Here is a 21,998-nt window from a genome sequence, read left to right as displayed (position 1 = left end):
CCTCCAGTACCCCCAACAGTACACATTTTCATTGTCGCCCTGGACAAACACACCTCATTCATCACATTGGGGGCTTGATGATTAGCTGACAAGTTGAATCAGGTGTGCTTGTCCAGGGTTTCAATTAAAAGGTGTACTGTTGGGGGTACTGGAGTACTGGAGTTGGGAAACACTGGTCTAGATGTCACCTGGGTTCCTCTGAGATTGACAGGCAGCTGTCTCCTTATGAAGTCATCTGTCCTTCGATTCCCAACTTTCTTTTGAAGAGTCGTGATATCTCCATAATTCAATACAAAAAGAGTAAATAGCTGTTGTACTGCCATCATCTTTGGGCAGTTTGTGATGCTGAACAGCCAACAAGCCTAGCATTAAAATCAGGTCTAGGTTGTTTAAAACAATAGAGGCTCTCCAGTGTGCTTCATGGATGTTGGCTACTTGACGATGTGGACCTCTGGTTGAGAGACTCTCTGCATGCACAGACAATATCATCCAGAGGAACTGAGGCTCGTTTCACTGGGTGTGTTGTCACAGAGGGGAACATCTCCAGTAAGAGTGCCTCTCAAAGTCTGGCACAGCAAGGGAAGTGCTCTTAACCCCAAATTAAATATCTTTTTACGCCAGGGAATCTAATTGTAACATCACCAGAGCCAATGGGAAGGACTCTCAGGCAAGGCCCAGGGGACATTATACTGTAGGGATGATGTTGGAGCAACACCAAAGCATTGCTTGTAGAAGAACAAATTAGAATGGACATGGACATTATGTACATGCTGGCTGTCGTTGTGAGCTTTATTCAGTGATAATGAATATAATACTGCCCTTTCTGAATCTACTCCGTTCTACTCCTTCTTCTATGAACAACAGCAGAATTAGACTTAATTGTGTTTCTGATCCCTCGGAAACTCATCAAAAAACTCCCAGCTCATAGTCGGGTTTAGGTTGATGTTAATAAGACACCGCCAAGCTGAATATGACAATTCTGAGCCATTAGTAAAACCAACTCATAAAAGTTTATCTTAGCTGGCAATCGTGACAGTTTGAGGCACCGCAAAGGAAATATAGCGATGACACTAAATGACATTGTTGCAAATGATGGGGAATAACCAATCACAATGAGGCATCACCAGTTGTAAACTCGACATGGCACACTTCTGACAACCACAGTGAATGTGACTGTACATCAAACGTTGTCATGGTAAAACGTTTGATATCATTTCCGCCTGACACGATCACTTTGCCTACTCTTAACTAATATGTTGGCATGCATAACCTTTTTTTAACCCAATTCTGATGGTTGTAAAAAACGGAATTTTTACAATATTACCGGTATATCAACACACTCACTAGCCACCCCCGTTTAACAACTCCACATCACTGTAACATGGTAGGCATCAAGTCACTTGCCGATAATGTTGCATGCCCAATATAGATATATATTTTTAACAACGTGATGTTGGTCTCTAAATGGATAACTTGAAAGAACATGATGTAGGTAATTAAATCATCGAAAGAAACACGTTTATTTATTAGCCTAGTCTAGTTTAGTCATATCATAAGTTTTTAGTCATATCATGGGAAATAGGCTTCACATTAAATCATTGTCAAAAGCACAAGAGATTGGCTACTGTTGTATGTAGGTCTATATTATTTATGGATGGAGCATAAATACACTGAACAAAACAAAAATGCAACATGCAACAATTTAAAAGATTTTACTGAGTTACAGTTCATATAAGGAAATCAGTCAAATGAAATACATTTATAGGGGCCTAATCTGTGGATTTCACATGACTGGGAAAACAGACATGCATCCGTTGGTCACAGATACTTAAAAAAAACTGTCAGTATCCTGAGTGGTGCAGTGGTCTAAGGCACTGCATCGCAGTGCTAGATGCTTCACTACAGACCTGGGTTCGATCCCGGGCTGTATCACAACCAGCTGTGATCGGGAGTCCATATGGTGGTGCACAATTGGCCCAGCGTCGGGAGGGTTTGGCCGGGGTAGACTGTCATTGTAAATAATAATTTGTTCTTAACTGACTTACCTAGTTAAATAACAAATCTGTTGTAGGCACCATTTGCCTCATGCAGTGTGGCACATCTCCTTATCATTGGAGTTGATCAGGCTGTTGATTGTCACCTGTGAAATGTTGTCCCTTCAATGTTTGTGTGAAGTTGCTGAATATTGGCGGGAACTGGAACACGCTATCATACACGTCAATCCAGAGCATCCCAAACATGCTCAATGGGTGACATGTCTGGTGAGTATGCAAGCCATGGAAGAACTGGGACATTTTTAGCTTCCAGAAATTGAGTACAGATCCTTGCGACATGGGGCCATGCATTATCATGCTGAAACATGAGTTGATGGCAGCAGATGAGTAGCACGACAATAGGCCTCAGGATCTCGTCAGGGGATCTCTATGCATTCAAATTGTCATGGATAAAATGCAATTATGTTCGTTGTCCATAGCTTATGCCTGCCCATACCACCATGGGGCACTGTTCAGAATGTTGACATCTTAAAACCATTTGCCCATACACATGGCCTGTGGTTGTGAAAAAAAGTGCACCTGTGCAATGATCATGCTGTTTAATCAGCTTCTTGATATGCCACAACTGTCAGGTGGATGGATTATCTTGGCAATGAGAAATGCTCACAAACAGAATAACACAATTTGAGAGAAATACGCTTTTGTGCATACAAGACATTTCTGGGATCTTTTATTTAAGCTTATGAAACATCGGACCAACACTTTACATGTTGCATTTATATTTCTGTTCAGTGTAGAAATATGATCATATAGAAACAACTTCAAAGCAATTGTATGTGGCACCGGAACCACTGACTTGCTGCAATGTTCTACTACACCTGCTGGTAACACTTAACTGATTAGGACAGCTCATGAGGTGTCGTAAATGTCTGTAGACTAGGTGGGATTCTTCTGACTAAAGAGGCTTCATGCACAGCTTTATCCATAAGAGCAGGAGTAAAATGTCTCTATTCTCAGCACTTATGATCCATTTTCTACTATGAGACGCTTTGTGGATACAGGCCCAGGTGTGATGAACTAAATCCTCAGGAGTTGTTTCAAATACTGTCTAAATATGGGTGGGATTTGCACTTTAGGTTATAATTCATTGGTTATATTGCACCACACAAGCTGTAATGAAAGTAATTGAAAGAAAACAAATACTATTTCAACCTAGGTCTGCTAACTTACAAGTCTTTGCAGGACTACAGATGTAAATTGGTTCCTTAGCTACGTAACTCCAACGCATATACATGGATTTGTAAGCTGAAATGTTGATTAATGTGTACTGTCACTGTATAATAAACAGCATACGTAAAATGAAAAACACAACAGCACGGCTCAACTCCAGTTTAGCTAGGCTAACTCCCCATGTATGAAGGACCATTGAGGCATGGCCTAGCTTTTTAATAGAACTGTCATCACTTAGGCAACGTTGATATTCTCCCCACAGCGTAAGCTCTGTGTACATCAGGCTTGGTGTTATTGATAATTGAGAGGAGTCAAGTTCCAAATGTTGCAGACATTCACAGCAGGTCAGATTATCAGCATTCCTCATTCATCTTCTCTCAGTGATGTACCAGGAGCTGGGCAAACACTCTGGGCCTTGTATTAACTTTCCATACAGTGTATTACAGCACGTTCACTTTCACTTCTACTGAAACCTGCAGAGGAGGCAAATAGGAAAACACTCACATGGCCACTCCTGCTGCAGCAGAGCGCGGCTTGGCATTATTGGGCATTTCGGGGGAATTTGTTGGGAGGATTTGTTATTTTCTCGGAGTGCCTTTTTGAGTCCTATGTATTGCATTTGTGACACGTGGTGTGCAGGGTCGTTTACGACTCAGTCTTGGATAGGAAACACATGTCTTATCGTGTGAATTTGAACTGATGAATGTTTTTTACTAACATTATCTCTTTCTTTTTTCTCTCTCATTCTCGGTCTCCCTTTCCTGTCATCTCTCTATTTTCCCTGCAGCATCACCCACCATTCCTCCATTGGTCTCAGAGCATTTCAAGCAATGTCACGAGAAGGACCTGGCCTACTGCTTGAACGATGGAGAATGCTTCGTCATCGAGACGCTGAGTGGACCACACAAACACTGCAGGTGCGGCGACTGTGTGTGTGTGTGTGTGTGTGTGTGTGTGTGTGTGTGTGTGTGTGTGTGTGTGTGTGTGTGTGTGTGTGTGTGTGTGTGTGTGTGTGTGTGTGTGTGTGTGTGTGTGTGTGTGTGTGTGTGTGTGTGTGAAAGAGGCATTAGAGTGGGTAGATTGAGAGAGTCTACTGTTATAGACTGATAAGTGTTCCACATGATTTTTTCCAAGAAACGGTATCTGGGACCATGTCTGTGAGGTGATGAGTTTGATGGTGACTATTAGTTGACCAGCTGTGGTGCATAGAGTCCCTTTTCTGTCAGATTCAAAGTGGCATTTTTACAGAAGTTTGCCCCCAAAGGGTGGTCAGAGAAAACAACTACAATCGTGTGCAATACTTGTAATTCAAAGCTTGAAATCTAAGACCTCCTGTGCATTGCAGCAAAGGCATTTCTGAGTGCAAGTGATCATTGGAACAAGTTCTTCACAATTTACCCACCTCAAGTTACAATGGCATAGAGGAATGAATAAGTTAATATTCCTAATTGATGAGCCAAGAAATTAAGAGAACATGGTCCACGTTTGAATTGTAATTGGTGAAGTAGTTTAAGTCGTTGTACTTATTTGACTACTACTCGGAGGCACTTAGCCTTTTCAAACACTGGGCCTCTCTAATTACGTCCCAGAACAAACTCCTTACAAATCATAACCTGAAAAATTCCAGTCGGCTGGCTGTTCAAAGACTTCTGTTATGTCACCTGCTCTGAAGGGACCAGGTCACCGAAGGCCTGATGTTTTAATGCTGAGTTGTTACTGTGCCAGCCATGGCAATTCTCTGAAAGTATGTCACACAGAAGTAATGCTGCCAAGAGTACTACACACACACAGTCACCAACACATCAAAGGGAATCTCAGAGAGTAGTGGATTTTCTGGGTTTTAGACAGTGCTACTTTATGGTTATTTGACTCGGGTCAAAACTCACCTCAGGTATGGCCCAATGATCTATATAATCCCAGGATTGCTGATGCTATGTGATGGGAGGTTTTAAAGCCACCTGTCGGGCATATTGCCACTCCCCAGAAGAATCAGTCCTGCATAGAAATGAATGGAATTCTACATTACTTTAATTAAATGTTTCAAGGACAAAATTGCATCTATTTAAGTTTTTTTGTTGTTGAAGTGGGGAGAGTAATATTAAAACTTATATAAATATATACTTTAAGGAAAATGTTTTTATGTATCTGTTTTTTATGTTTTGACCATGACAGCTTGCTCAATTTCCACATTATTTATTACAAGATTTAGTTGAGGTTTAGGGTTTAGTGAATGATTTGTCCCAAATACAATTCTTTTACTTTTTGAAATATTTAGGACTAACTTATTCCTTGCCACCCATGCCGAAATGAACTGCAACTCTTTGTTATGTGTTGCAGTCATTTCAGTTGCTGTAGTAGCTGACGTTTATATTGTTGAGTCATCCGAATACATAGACACACTTTACCCAAAGGCAGTAGTATGTCATTAGTGAAGATTGAAAAAAGTAAGGGTCCAATACAGCTGCCCTGAGGAATTCCTGATTCTACCTGGATTATGTTGGAGAGGGTTCAATTAAAGAACACCCTCTGTGTTCTGTTAGACAGGTACAGTAACTCTTTATCCACAATATAGCAGGGGGTGTAAAGCCATAACACATACATTTTTCCAGCAGCAGACTATGACTGATAATGTCAAAAGCCACACTGAAGTCTAACAAAATAACCTCCACAATCTTTTTATCATAAATTTCACCAGTCATTTGTGTAAGTGATGTGCTTATTGAATGTCCTTCCCTATTATCATGCTGAAAGTCTGTTGTCAATTTGTTTACTGTAAAATAGCATTCTATCTGGTCAACCACTATTTTTTTCAGAAAATGTACTAAGGGTTGGTAACATGTTGATTGGTTGGCTGCATGAGCCAGTAAAGGGGGCCTTACTTTTCTTAGGTAGCGGAATGACTTTTGCTTCCCTGAAGGCTTGAGGGCACACACTTTCTAGTAGGCTTAAATTGAAGAGATGGCAAATAGGATTGGCAATATTGTCTGCTATAATCCTCATAATTTTCCATCCAATTTGTCAGACCCCGGTGGATTGTCATTGTTGATAGACCCCCCCCCCCCCAAAAAAAAAAATCCTCCTCCACACTCACTTTACGGAATTCAAAATTAAAATGCTTGTTTTTCATAATTTGGTCAGATATACCTGGATGTGTAGTATCACCGTTTGTTACTGGCATTTCATGCCTTTGCAAATTTTGCCAATTAAAAAAGTATTACAGTAGTTGGCAATATCAGTGGGTTTTGTGATGAATGAGCCATCTGATTCAATGAGCTGAGTTTGCCTTTTTTGCCCCAAAATGTATTTAAGGAGCACCAAAACATTTTTCACTATCATTTTTTATATAATTTATCTTTGTTTCATAGCATAGTTTATTCTTATTTTTTTGCAGTTTAGTCACATGATTTCTCAATTTGCAGTATGTTTGCCGATCGGTTGTGCTGCCAGACTTATTTGCCATACCTTCTGCCTCATCCCTCTCAACCATACAATTTTCCTCATCAATCCAAAAGAATTTAACAATTTAAGTAATTTCCTTAATGGGTGCATGCTTGTTAGTAACTGGAATAAGCAATTTCATAAATGTGTCAAGTGCAGCATCTCGTTGCTCCTCATTACAAACCACAGACCAGCAAATATGATTTATATCATCAACATAAGAATCACTACACAACGTATTGTATGACCTCTTATACACTCTACTAGGTCCAGTCTTTGGAACCTTTGTTTTCCTAGATATGGTTACTATATTGTGATCACTACATCTGATGGATTTGGACACTGCATTAAAGCAACATTTCTGCAGCATTTGTAAATATGTGATCAATACATGTTGATTATTTCATTCCTGTGTTGTTTGTAACTACCCTGGTAGGTTGACTGATAACCTGAACCAGGTCGCAGGCACTGGTTACAGTTTGAATATTTTTGTTGAGTGGGCAGCTTAATGAAAGCCATTCAATACTGAAATCACCCAGAAAATATACCTCTCTGTTGATATCACATACATTATCAAGCATTTCGCACATATTATCAAGATACTGACTGTTAACACTTGATGGTCTATAGCAGCTTCCCACAATAATGGGCTTTAGGTTAGGCAGATGAACATGTATCAAAATTACTTCAACAGTATTTAACATGAGATCCTCTCTAAGCTTTACAATAATGTGGTTCTTATTATAGACCCCAACACCACTCCCATTGTCATGTTTGTATTTTCTGTAGCTGTTATAACCATGTATTGCTACCACTGTACTTATCTAAGTGAGTTTCTAGCAAGTTATTGACTTCATGAACCTTGTTTCGTAGGCTACATATGTTAACGTGAGCTATTTTTTGCACTTTTCTGGGATGCTTGATTATTTTCATTGCTTTACTAGGAAGCTTAGCATAAGTGGACATGCTCATGCTATTTATGTTAGGTCAGGGTGAGCTGCACACAGTGGACTTCCTACTAGGGCACACCGCCTCAGTGCCTACAGCATCACTCTGGTTCATAGGCACATGATTACTGTATACAATAGTAGTGGGATCAGCAGAGACATTCAGGGCAGTAATTAGGTGACTTACATTGTGTCTTCCAATGCCCCTGGGATAATGTACATTTGCTGAAGCATTATGACAACTCAGAGACACAATGGTTGAGATTAACTGAGCTGGGCTTGGGTCATTGATAAGTCGTTGTCTCAACGCAGCCTTATAATGCTGTGAAAGGATCCAGGAACCCAAATGATTTGTTTGGATCCCTTCCTCCTTCTTAAATGAGCTTTGTTTCCAGAAGGTATCAAAATTGTTAATAAATGTTATACCCACAGAGCTGCAGAAGTCTCGTAGCCAGTTATGGAGGGCTAAAAGTCTGCTGAAACGTTCAATGCCACGATTTAGGGAGGGCAAAGGGCCATATATTATGGGGAGTTTGTTGGTGTCAAGCAGTGACCCAATCTGTTACACTCGTCGTTTGAATGAGGAGACCAAGGTGCAGCGTGGTAGGCGAACATCTTACTTTTATTAAAATGAACACCGAAAAAACAACAAAATACAAAACGAACGTGAAGTTCTGCAGGTGTCACGCCCTGACCTTAGTTATCTTTGTTTTCTTTATTATTTGGTTAGGTCAGGGTGTGACAAGGGTGGTTTGTGTAGTTTTCGAATTGTCTAGGGTTTTTTGTATGTTTATGGGGTTTTCTAGTCTAGGTATTTTTATGTCTATGGTTGCCTGGATTGTTTCTCAATCAGAGGCAGCTGTTTATCGTTGTCTCTGATTGGGGACCATATTTAGGTAGCCATATTCCTTGGATAGTTTGTGGGTTGTTATTCTATGTTTAGTTGCCTGTATGCAATTGTCATATACGTAGCTTCACGGTTCGTTTTGTTGTATTGTATAGTTTGTTCAGTGTTCTCTCTTTAATTAAAAGAATTATGTACGCTTATCACGCTGGGCCTTGGTCTCCTCATTATGACGACCGTGACAGCAGGATACACAGGAACTATACAAAATCAAGATCCCACAAACTAAGCTGGGAAAAAGGTTGCCTAAGTATGATCCCCAATCAGAGACAACGATAAACAGCTGCCTCTGATTGGGAACCATACCAGGCCAAACAAATAAGTAGGAAAACTAGATTGCCCACCCTAGTCACACCCTGACCTAACCAAAATAGAGAATAAAAAGGATCTCTAAGGTCAGGGCGTGACACAATCAGTTGTTTAAAATCCATCTTCAGCTGTTCTGAGCTGCCCTTCATAATGTCATTGAATCCCATACAAACTATGAAATTCTATATTTCCTGATGGTGGTTTAAAACGTTTGGGAGCCGCTTATTAATGTCCTGTACTCGTGCTCCTGGATAGCACAACGTTTTTGCTCCAGGGACTGAGACATTTCTCAACATTGGACCTGCCCAATACAACAGGGGAGTGTCAAGATGGAGGTGCACTGGCATCAAAACAGTGCCTCCTGTTCGTAAACCTGTCCTCTCCAAGTCGGAGTACTATAACTTTAGGTATATTTTCAAGACCAATCAGGTGGTAGTTGTTCTTCGATGCCACCTGTTGCCATGGCAACACAGTCTGAAAGGACTGCTGGAGACTTTCGGAGGCCGAGATTGCAGTGCAGGCTGCTGGGCCTTGAACACATTGATACAAGCGGACAGTAAAGGCTTGAAAATATTATTCTTCGCACCAGATGGGAGATGGAGAGTTCCACATCAAGGGTTAGGTTCCTTCGAAAGCACCCTGATGGTGCGGTCTGCCCAACGCATCACCGGGGGCAAACTACCTGCCCTCCAGGACATCTACAGCACCCGATGTCACAGGAAGGCCAAAAAGGACATCAATCAACCGAGCCATGGCCTGTTCACCCCGCTATCATCCAGAAGGCGAGGTCAACACAGGTGCATCAAAGCTGGGACCGAGATAATGAAAAACAACTTTTATCTTAAGTCCATCAGACTGTTAAATAGCCATCACTAGCCGGCTTCCACTCGGTTACGCAGCCCTGCATCTTAGAGGCTGCTGTCCTATATACAACGACTTGGAATCACTGGTCACTTTAATAATGGAACACGAGTCACTTTAATGATGTTGATATAATGTTTATATACTGCTTTAGTCATTTCATATCTAAGCACTGTATTCAATAAAAATATGTATCTATATATATATTACAAGCATTTCGCTATACCTGCAACAACACAATTTTATTTTATTTTATTATCTTTGTTATTTCTATTAAGTTTATGGGATGGGAATGTCCCTTGGTCCTAAATACATAAAACATCCCTTGCATCAAAAAGAACATGGAGTCACTGTAACTGTGTTGTATATTATACAGTGATTCCAGATACTGGGTGTGGATGATTTCTATAACATTAAGTGAGATAGGGCTGATTTGATTGTTGGGGAAAAATGATACAATTATTGGTTGTTATTTGCCTTTGAAATGAAAGCACTCTCAACAATCAGGCCTAATAGCATGGTTTCCAGTCAAAGGCCAGTCAATGAAGTAATATTATTACCATTTCAGTTTCATCTCTCAACATTGTTAATGAATTACTATTCTAGCTGCACGTGTAAGGGTATATCATTGAACAATCCCTAGGCAATAGCCTCAGCAGACTGAGAGGGTCAGGGACAGAACACTGCAGTGCATCTGAAATGGAAGAATGAGAATGTACACTGACTAAAATATAAACCAACATGTAAAGTGTTGGTCCCATGTTTCAGGAGCTGAAACCATAAAACATCCATACACACAAAAAGCATATTTCCCTAAATTGTTGTATACAAATGTGTTTACATTTCTGTTAGTGAGTATTTCTCCTTTGCTGCTGACAATAAAAGGCCACTCTAAAATTTGACGTTTTGCCACACAACACAATGCCACATGTCTCAAGTTTTGCGGGAGCGTGCAATTGGCATGCTGACTGCAGGAATGTCCAACAGATGTTAATTTCTCTACCATAAGCCACAAACCTCAACTCAACAATTTTCCATAGAATCATAAATTAACAATCAACTCCCTTTCCCTAAGTCTCAAAGTAGCTGAAAACCGCATCCCAAACTATTAATTCAGTTTATCAAACCACCATTTACTACTGATAGGCTGGGGTTACACGAAGCAACTGTCACGCATTTTTAGTTGCAGTTGCAGGTTACGAGTAACATCATCTCAAGCAACTTTGCTGTTACTTATAGCAACTCAAACGTGATTCAAATGGCATGCAACAGCCAATCAAATTAAAGCTGCTTCTGTCATATGGTTTGAGAACTTTAAACTCACCCCATGTCATCTACTGCATTACATTGTGATTTCACAAATTATTATTATTATTTGTGTATCCAACCGTTTTGGTTTAGACAAAATTCAATTGCCATCTCTGTTTGATTAACTAGATACAGTGCCTTGCGAAAGTATTCGGCCCCCTTGAACTTTGCAACCTTTTGCCACATTTCAGGCTTCAAACATAAAGATATAAAACTGTATTTTTTTTGTGAAGAATCAACAACAAGTGGGACACAATCATGAAGTGGAACGACATTTATTGGATATTTCAAACTTTTTTAACAAATCAAAAACTGAAAAATTGGGCGTGCAAAATTATTCAGGCCGCTTTAAGTTAATACTTTGTAGCGCCATCTTTTGCTGCGATTACTGCTGTAAGTCGCTTGGGGTATGTCTCTACCCCCCCCCCCCTAGTGGTTACTTGAATAACAATCAGTCCCTAATTGTGTGTCAGCCAAACTTGGTCTAAGATAAGAGAGACCCAGGGCTTGAACACACAACGTGTTTATTTATTATATCTTTGGGGCGGGAATTCGATTTATTTTTCAGCGTCAACCGACTGTAAGGGCCTCCGTCTAGTTAGTAACAAGGAGACGTTAAGCCTTCCTCGCTGCCGTCGAACGGAAAAAGGCAATCCCATCTGTCACTGTGCGGCAGTGCAGGTTGGAAACGAGAGCTGAGATCCCTGCAAAGCCCCTGCCAATATTACTGAGGCTGAGACGCCATGCATTTGGGGCTGTTTGCTTCTCCCTGGTAGAAAAGGGGTTTTATCTGAAATGAATGATCAAACTTCAGCATAATTTTGGTGCAATTAAATATTGTTTCCAACATACATTGCAAACATGTTACAAAACCTAAGCTTACTGGGGAGAACTTTACATGTACATGCCTTCTGGCTTATCTTCCTCTCACTCACACACACATACTTACACACACACTTACACACACGCGCTTACACACACACACATGCTCACACAGACACACACTTGACGCAGACAGTCAGTCTGCAGTTTTACAAAATATCCAGCACGCTGAGCAAGAATTTAGTAGCCTTGTTGCCAGTCTGTTTCTTTTCCCTGACAATGACAATGGAGTAGGCAAAAGCACAAACAGATCTGGGACCAGGCTAAGATCAATGTGGGACTTGGTGAGGCAATTTTCTATTGCCTCACCAAGTCATTTGTTATTCATTGATCAGTTGCACTGAGGGATAGCAGTATGGGCAGGACTCTGGTGTCTTGGGCTTACACAAAGTAACTAGGCCTACAACTACTTTGAGTTCTTACGTTTTATTTTAGACTGATGTGGGGGACTGGAACGGTAGTGGTGTCGAGGAGTCTGTGTCCATGATAAAAGGGCTGAGAAAATGATTTCCGAGAACTAGGCATGTGAAGCCTTAGCTTCATTTAAGTCAATGACTTGGTTCATTGCAACGGTTTCACTCCAAAGGACAAGTCCTATGCCCCGAGGAGGTCCTATGAGGACAATCAGTGTTGTGCAGCCTCTGGCAAAAAAAACCTGCATTCTCTATCAAATAATGATATACTGTTTTTCTGAGAAAGTTTTGGCTCCTTTCAGTCATGTCTGACAGTACTCATCATCTCGATTGACATTTGAGTTAGATAACAAGCAGAGTAACTCCTGGAGCAAACTGCTGTTCCAGAAAACAGTTTTTTTACACTCCACCAAAGATCAGGGCGAAGAGGGAGGGAAGGAAAACACACAGATATAGAATCTTAATTTGATAACATATTTGAGGTTTAAAAAGGCTTCTGAAGTTTTTAATTTCCTCTTAGAAATGTCAAAATTGAAATGTATCAACCCCTACAAAAATGTCCATAAATTATAATAATTAATAATTAATATTAATTATAATAATAATTTCCTCTTGCTGTAGGATTTTTTTCCTGCTCTAGAAAATTGGCTCAAATGAAGAACCTACATCTGTATGTGTTCGGATCTTCCTTCCTGATGGTTTTCTAACTGTGTACTGTTACCATAGACATTGAGAAGGATTAAATTCCAATTCTCTCAACATTTCTCCATTCACACTTACCATAACCCTGGAATTTCCATGTGTGTTCAGGGACGTCAGACAGTGATTTGATTGACGCCAGCCTAGAGGACATTAAGTGAAGCTGCTCATTTTAAATATATAACCTCTCTTTCCCTCACCTGATAATTTCCACAGGGAGCTCCTGAGTACCCACAATGCACCTGAGCACAAGAGTGTGTCCGGTATATGGAGGGGGACAATTGTATTATGTGGTGTACTGTTTTTTGACTCCCTGTTATTCCATATAGTCAGCCTTGATGGGTAAGCCTTGTTTTTGTGTGTGTGTGTGTGTGTGTGTGTGTGTGTGTGTGTGTGTGTGTGTGTGTGTGTGCGCGCGCGCCATGAGTGGTAAACAAACAGCAGATCCATTCTGCTCCCTGTCTGTATCCCGGCTGCATGAAAAACCCATCTGCTCCAGTAAAAAAAAATTGAAATATCTCCCCTCTTTTTCTTGTCTGTTCTTAATGCCACCGGAGCGTGAAATTGATTGTGTATCAGTGGGGGCTCGCCTGAGCCCTCTCTGAGTAATGAGTGCTTCTGATGCAGATGCATGTTTTCAAGGTTGGAGAAAATTAGGATAAGAGTCCAAATATTGTAGCTAGACAGAGAGTGTCTGTAAATTAACCCTCACAGACTTGATTAAGTACACTCAGTATGCCAGCAAAACGGAAGAGGGAGAGACGACCGGGATGGGAATAGACAGAGGAGAGGGAGGGTAGAATCAGCTTTATCTGCATTTTGATTTAAGTATGGTAATGTTTGCAGAGCACATGCTCATAGTCTTGTATATCAGAGACACTCTGATTAAAGCAACTGCAATTACTGGTAATTAAATACCTGATGTTCACTTGCCTATTGTAATCAGCCCTCTGTACAAGGTTAGATCAACACACTCAAGTGTAAGGAGTCATACCTCTTTAATAAAATTTTTATTATCAGTGCTTATTTGAGTTTAAAGTGATAGTTTGGGATTTTGGCAATGAGTCAGAGTTAGATGAACTTGTGGATAACACCTTTATTTATCCGTGTGAAGTTTGAAGGAAGTTGCTACTGTAACTAGTGTTAGTGCAATTGCTAACTAGTGTTAGCGTAATGACTGGAAGTCTATAGTCTTTTCGCTAACACTAGTTAGCATTGGCCACGAAACTACCACTAACTTCCGTCATACACGAAAGCAGAGACATAAACATTTCTCTGACATTGCCAAAATCCATAAATATCCCTTCAAATTCAAATAAGCATTGGTAATAAAAAAAATGAAACTCTGGGGAAGTAGATAAAGGGCCTCATTGCCAAAACCGCAAACTATCCCTTAAACACTTCCGCTGAGGCTCATTCTCTGCACAGACTTGTTTCACTATAGAAAAAGGTCTTCATGGCAGTAATTGAAACCCCTCTGTTCAGAGCAACGACCAAGATGATGTTGCCCTCTTACCTGAACAGTGACTAAGCTCCCACATAAATACAGTATGTGTGCTTGCCACTGTATATGCATTTGTGTACAGTATATACTGTATTTAATATGGACTACAAGCAGTAAAGGCAAACTACAGACAGAGAGCCTTTTTCTAATAACCGGTGGGGAATGTGTGGGCGTGAAATTATCATGACCCTCCCCAACAAATCCACTTTGGCTAATCATTCTACCTGATTAGCCTGAGATTAAGATCACTGTGTTATTTCAGGCCTGTTTCCTGCTCAAGGCGAGAGTTCAGTCAGAATGCAATTTCCCCACCTCTTGAAGTTTCAATTGATTAGTGTTGACGTCATTGTTCTTTCTAATTAATATGATTCAACAAGATAATTGTGCAAGTGTGTTAACATGCTGGGTTTGATAAATAGCAGGGCATTTCCAATTAACACCCACAACTGAGGTGATTCAGAATATTAGGTTCTTTGGCCATGAGGCTCACTAAAGGAATTATTCTGCGCCTTTGAACGACCTTCCTTATCTGCACTCATTGGAAAGCTAGTTATTGCTTGTTAAGTAGGCTACAAACACAAGGAGAGAGTGTCACGATCGTCGTATGGAGTAGACCAAAGCGTAGCGTGGTTAGAATACATTCTTCTTTATTTAATTAACATGAAGAACACTTAAACAAAAACAACAAAACGAATAAGATGACCGTGACCGCTATATAATGGGCTAATGTGCAACATAACATAGACAATAACCCACGAAATACCCAAAGAAGATGGCTGCCTAAATATGGTTCCCAATCAGAGACAACGATAAACACCTGACTCTAATTGAGAACCAATCTAGGCAACCATAGACCAACATAAACACCTAGATGAAAACAACCCCACATATCTACAAAAACTCATAGACAGTACAAACACCCTAGAATAAGACAAAAACAGACATATCACCCATGTCACACCCTGACCTAACCAAAATAATAAAGAAAACAAAGAATACTAAAGTCAGGGCGTGACAGTATCCCCCCACAAAGGTGCGGACTCCGGCCGCAAAACCTAATCTAAAGGTGGGGGTCCGGGTGGGCCTCTTTCACGGCGGTGGCTCGGGTGCTGGATGTGGACCCCACTCCACCATAGTCTTAGTCCGCTTTTGTAGCCTCCTAGGAACTGCGACCCTCGCCGCCAACCTAGGACTGGCAACCCAATAAAGGGCCCCACTGGACTGAGGGGCAGCTCAGGACTGAGGGGCAGCTCCGGACTGAGGGGCAGCTCCGGACTGAGGGGCAGCTCCGGACTGAGGGGCAGCTCCGGACTGAGAGGCAGCTCCGGACTGAGGGGCAGCCCAGGACTGAGGGGCAGCTCAGGACTGAGGGGCAGCTCAGGACTGAGGGGTAGCTCAGGACTGAGGGGTAGCTCAGGACTGAGAGGTAGCTCAGGACTGAGGGGTAGCTCAGGACTGAGGGGTAGCTCAGGACTGAGGGGTAGCTCAGGACTGAGGGGTAGCTCCTGGCTGGCTGACGGTCTGGCAGCTCCTGGGTGGCTGACGGCTCTGGCAGCTCCTGGCTGGCTGACGGCTCTGGCAGGTCCTGGCTGACTGTCGGCTCTGGCAGGTTCTGGCTGACTGACGGCTCAGGACAGACTGGCGGCTCTGACGGCTCAGGACAGACTGGCGGCTCTAGCGGCTCAGGACAGACTGGCAGCTCTAGCGGCTCAGGACAGACTGGCGGCTCTAGCGGCTCAGGACAGACTGGCGGCTCTAGCGGCTCAGGACAGACTGGCGGCTCTAGCGGCTCAGGACAGACTCGCGGCTCTAGCGGCTCAGGACAGATTGGCAGCTCTAGCAGCTCAGGACAGACGGGAGACTCTAGCGGCTCAGGACAGACTGGCGGCTCTAGCGGCTCAGGACAGACTGGCGGCTCTAGCGGCTCAGGACAGACTGGCACTCTAGCGGCTCAGGACAGACTCGCGGCTCTAGCGGCTCAGGACAGATTGGCAGCTCTAGCTGCTCAGGACAGACGGGAGACTCTAGCGGCTCAGGACAGACGGGAGACTCTAGCGGCTCAGGACAGACGGGAGACTCTAGCGGCTCAGGACAGACGGGAGACTCTAGCGGCTCAGGACAGACAGGAGACTCTAGCGGCTCAGTGCAGACGGAAGACTCTAGCGGCTCAGGACAGACGAGGCGCACTGTAGGCCTGGTGCGTGGTGCCGGCACTGGTGGTACTGGGCCGAGGACACGCACCTCAGGGCGAGTGCGGGGAGGAGGAACAGGGAGAACTGGGCTCTGGCGACGCACAGGAAGCCTGGTGCGGGGAGCTGCCACCGGAGGGCTGGTGCGTGGAGATGGCACCGGATAGACCGGACTGAGAAGGCGCACTGGAGATCTGGAGCACCGAGCCTGCCCAACCTTACCTGGTTGAATGCTCCCCGTAGCCAGGCCAGTGCGGCGAGGTGGAATAGCCCGCACTGGGCTGTCCAGGCGAACCTGGGACACCATGCGTAAGGCTGGTGCCATGTATGCCGGCCTGAGGAGACGCACTGGAGACCAGATGCATAGAGCCAGCTTCATGGCACCTGGCTCGATGCCCACTCTAGCCTGGCCGATACGGGGAGCTGGAATGTACCGCACCGGGCTATGCACATGCACCGGAGACACCGTGCCCTCCACCGCATAACACGGTGCCAGCCCGGTACAATGCCTTCTCACTCCATGGTAAGCACAGGGAGCTGGCGCAGGTCTCCTACCTGACTTCGCCCCATTTCCCGTGTGCCCTCCCCAAGAAATGTTTTGGGGCTGCCACTCGGGCTTCCAGCCGCGCCGCAGTGCTGCCTCCTCATACCGACGACTCTCTGCTTTCGCTGCCTCCAGCTCTGCTTTGGGACGGCGATATTCCCCTGGAGGTGCTCAGGGTCCTTTGCCGTCCAGAATCTCCTCCCAAGTCCAGAAGTCCTTTGATTGCTGCTGCTGTCCGTTACCACGCTGCTTGGTCCATTGTTGGTGGGTTATTCTGTCACGATCGTCATAAGGAGTAGACCAAAGCACAGCGTGGTTAGAATACATTCTTCTTTATTTAATGAAGAACACGAAGAACACTTCAACAAAAAAACAAATAAGACGAACGCGACCCCTATATAAACAATGTGCTAACGTGCAACATAACATAGACAGTAACCCACGAAATACCCAAAGAAGATGGCTGCCTAAATATGGTTCCCAATCAGAGACAACGATAAACACCTGACTCTAATTGAGAACCAATCTAGGCAACCATAGACCAACATAAACACCTAGATGAAAGCAACCCCATAAATCTACAAAAAACCCTAGACAGTACAAACACCCTAGAATAAGACAAAAACACACATATCACCCATGTCATACCCTGACCTAACCAAAATAATAAAGAAAACAAAGAATACTAAGGTCAGGGCGTGACAGAGAGAAATGTGTTTGCATGCTCACACCTACTCACACCCACTTCATGTGTTGCATTACATTCATCCTTCACTTGGATGTAGCTTAGTCTCATGCTTGAACAGGCATTGTATCTGTATCCATCCTTATCGCTTTAGAGATATTCTTCAACATGAGAACTGTGCTGATGGTTGTCTAGTTGAACCTTTCTCTGACAACTAGTAGTTATCTCTCAATTACCTTCTAGGCTGTCAACCCCACTGCTGTCATCGGGAGGGCTGAAGAGAGGTCGTCATAGCAATGGAGAAAGGTTTATTAGATGTTAAGGAATAACATTAAGCAGCAGACTTTATTCATATAGTCTCACTCAGACATGCAGAAAACCACATACATTCATGTACATACAGTGATGATGTAAGAAAGAGAGGTAGGGAAAGAAAGAAAGAAGTAGGAAGAGAGAGAGAGCAAGAGAGAGGGAGAAGAGAGAGAGAGAGAGAGAGAGAGAGAGAGAGAGAGAGAGAGAGAGAGAGAGAGGAAGGAGACATAATTTTGTGGTGTTTATAATCAAGGCGTCCCTTTCAAGTCAGAAGGTTTGATGTGCTAATGACATGCAAATGTATGCAAATGTTCCCTCCTTTTGCCCAAACTCTTATTGAGTTAGTATAGCCCCTTTGCAAGATAGAGTGCTTTTACTAAAAATAAACACAGTTAGGGGGGAGAAGTAGTAATAAAAAAAAATTGGGGCAAACATCCACAAACCTAAAAATATATATATAAAAAAAAACATTAAACCTCGAGGAGCGTTATCCTAGAAGAAACAGAGGTGCATTGTAGCCTACAGCAGACAAGGAGAATTAGAGATATTGGGAAGAAGGAGATATTGGGAAAGCAGGGAGAGAACTTTCATGAAAGATTCCAGGCCAAGAGACTTTGTTTAACAGTGATAGGAAACGAAGACAGCAGATGCTGAAATATTTAACAAGCATAGTAACTGCTACCTTAGAGCTATCTTCAGATGTAGGTTTTAATTTGAGGCCCATTACATTGAGACGGTGCATCGCCAAAAGGTTAGACGTATCTATCAAGCAGTGTAGCTATTTTTTTGAGATTTCGGCACGAAGAGAAGAGGGGGATTGATTTTTCATGGCGTGGAGGCCTGTCTGCTTCTGTCTACCTGTCTTCTTATTCATCATGTCCCTGCTTCTGTGTTCACATCTGTCACTGTCTTCATGTTATGATCTAATCAAAGCCCTGTGTCCAAGAAGGAACAATGAGCTCCTACTATGTTAGAGGTGGGCTTTTGTTTTGCCATCATCACTTGACGCATGATGTTAAAGTGAGTGCATACACAGAGTACATAGTGCTTGGTTGATGTTGCTAAAAGGTTGCTTGCATTGGGGGGCAGCAGGATTGGCACCATTTCCACACTGTACAGTGATTTCCATTCAGCGCTATGGCAGATGCCTCCACGGGTACTTGTGGTGGTTATGAAATTGTTTTTGAACTGCACTTACATAATGGACATTATGCTGAGGTCATGTACATACACAAACACAACAACGACATTTATGGTTGAGAGAGCACCATAGAGGAGACAACAAGAACTTGAGTCCATTAGTTTCTAATATTAGACAAACCAGTTTTTTGTATTCAAGTTTCAAAGTTTATTTGCCATGTGCACGGTATACATGTGTAAAACAGTACAGTGAAATTCTTACCTTGAGTAATAATAATAATATAGATAATAAAAGAAAATAGAATACACAATATACACTACTCTTCAAAAGTTTGGGGTCACTTAGAAATGTCCTTGTTTTTGAAAGAAAAGCACCATTTTTGTCCATGAAAATCACATCAAATTGATCAGAAATACAGTATAGACATTGTTAATGTTGTAAATGGCTATTGTAGCTGGAAACGGCTGATTTTTTATGGAATATCTACATATTCTACTCCCTTCACAGAACAGCGCAAACTGGCCAGCATCCCGGCCAGCATCTCTTCACTGTTGATGTTGAGACTGGTGTTTTGCGGGTACTATTTAATGAAGCTGCCAGTTGAGGGCTCGTGAGATGTCTGTTTCTCAAACTAGACACAAATGTACTTGTCCTCTTGCTCAGTTGTGCACCGGGGCCTCCCACTCCTCTTTCTATTCTGGTTAGAGCCATTTTGTGCGGTTCTGTGAAGGGAGTAGTATGCATCGTTGTACGAGATCTTCAGTTTCTTGGCAATTTCTTGCATAGAATAGCCTTAATTTCTCAGAACAAGAATAGACTGATGAGTTTCAGAAGAAAGTTCTGTGTTTCTGGCCATTTTGAGCCTGTAATCGAACCCACAAATGCTGAGACTATGTACTCTGTTGAGAGTACACACTCTGATGAGTACATCATTGCAAAAAAGTTTTCTAATGATCAATAAGCCTTTTAAAATGATAAACATGGGTTAGCTAACACAACTTGCCATTGGAACACAAGAGTGATGGTTGCTGATAATGGGCCTCTATACGCATATGTAGATATTCCATAAAAAATCTGCTGTTTCCAGCTACAATAGTCATTTAAAACATGAACAATGTCTACACTGTATTTCTGATCAATTTGATGTTATTTTAATGCGCAAAAAATGTGCTTTTCTTTCGTAAACATGGACATTTCTAAGTGAACCCAAACTTTTGAAAGGTAGTGTATGTCTGAATAAAAACCACAGAATATCTATGATGTGAGTTAAAGAAACGTGAGAATGCAAGTATATACAGGTCAGTGTCAGTACCTTATTCAATGTGCAGGGGTACTGGAGTGGTTGTATATACAGGTTAGTGTCAGTACCTTATTCAATGTGCAGGGGTACTGGAGTGGTTGTATATACAGGTTAGTGTCAGTACCTTATTCAATACGAAGGGGGTACTGGAGTGGTTGTATATACAGGTTAGTGTCAGTACCTTATTCAATGTGCAGGGGTACTGGAGTGGTTGTATATACAGGTCAGTGTCAGTACCTTATTCAATATGCAGGGGTACTGGAGTGGTTGTATATACAGGTTAGTGTCAGTACCTTATTCAATACGAAGGGGGTACTGGAGTGGTTGTATATACAGGTTAGTGTCAGTACCTTATTCAATATGCAGGGGTACTGGAGTGGCTGTATATACAGGTCAGTGTCAGTACCTTATTCAATATGCAGGGGTACTGGAGTGGCTGTACAGTATATACAGGTCAGTGTCAGTACCTTATGCAATATGCAGGGGTACTGGAGTGGTTGTATATACAGGTCAGTGTCAGTACCTTATTCAATGTGCAGGGGTACTGGAGTGGTTGTATATACAGGTCAGTGTCAGTACCTTATTCAATGTGCAGGGGTACTGGAGTGGTTGAGGTGGGCATATACATAAAAAAGTGACTGGTAGTAGGATATACAGTGCATTCGTAAAGTATTCAAATCACTTGACTTTTTCCATTTTTTTTTACGTTACAGCCTTATTCTAAAATGGATTTAAAAAAATGTATTCTCATCAATCTACATAAAATTCCCCATAATGACGAAGATAAAACAGGTTTTTCTAAAAGTTTTGCACATTTGTAAAAAAAAAAAATACAATAAATATCTTATTTCAGATGACCTGGCCTCCACAATCCCCTGACCTCAACCAAATTGAGATGGTTTGGGATGAGTCGGACTGCAGAGTGAAGGAAAAGCATGGGACTGAGTGTGCAAAGCTGTCATCAAGGCAAAGGGTGGCTATTTGAAGAATCTCAAATATAAAATATATTTTGATTTGTTTAATGCTTTTTTGGTTACTACATGATTCCATATGTGTTATTTCATAGTTTTGATGTCTTCACTATTATTCTACAATGTAAAACATAGTAAAAATAAGAAAAACCCTTGAAAGAGTAGGTGTTCTAAAACTTTTGGCCGGTAGTGTACATACTCAGAACTGTACTTGTTGAAATGATGCTTGGTGATAAACAAAGTTGGCATACATTATAAACAACTAGGCAGAGTGAGCATAGAGCTTTAAGAGAATGAGCAGATACAAATGTACAGTTTGTATACGGTTCATATACAGTGGATGTACAAATTTACAGTATCAGTATGA

General features: G+C 42.1%; 1 protein-coding gene across 1 annotated transcript in view; it reads left to right on the top strand.

The window, feature by feature from the left end:
- LOC109888995 (pro-neuregulin-3, membrane-bound isoform) overlaps window positions 1-21,998 on the top strand; it is a 383,055-nt gene that overhangs the window by 215,059 nt on the left and 145,998 nt on the right. The window contains exon 2 of the mRNA XM_031823664.1: window positions 4,012-4,141. Within this exon, the coding sequence (XP_031679524.1) occupies window positions 4,012-4,141 (130 nt within the window). The remainder of the gene's footprint in view (window positions 1-4,011; window positions 4,142-21,998) is intronic.

Source organism: Oncorhynchus kisutch, linkage group LG4 (genome assembly GCF_002021735.2).
Source record: "Oncorhynchus kisutch isolate 150728-3 linkage group LG4, Okis_V2, whole genome shotgun sequence".
NCBI lineage: Eukaryota > Metazoa > Chordata > Actinopteri > Salmoniformes > Salmonidae > Oncorhynchus > Oncorhynchus kisutch.
Note: the sequence above shows the minus strand (reverse complement) of the source record. Positions and strands in the feature narration are given on the sequence as shown.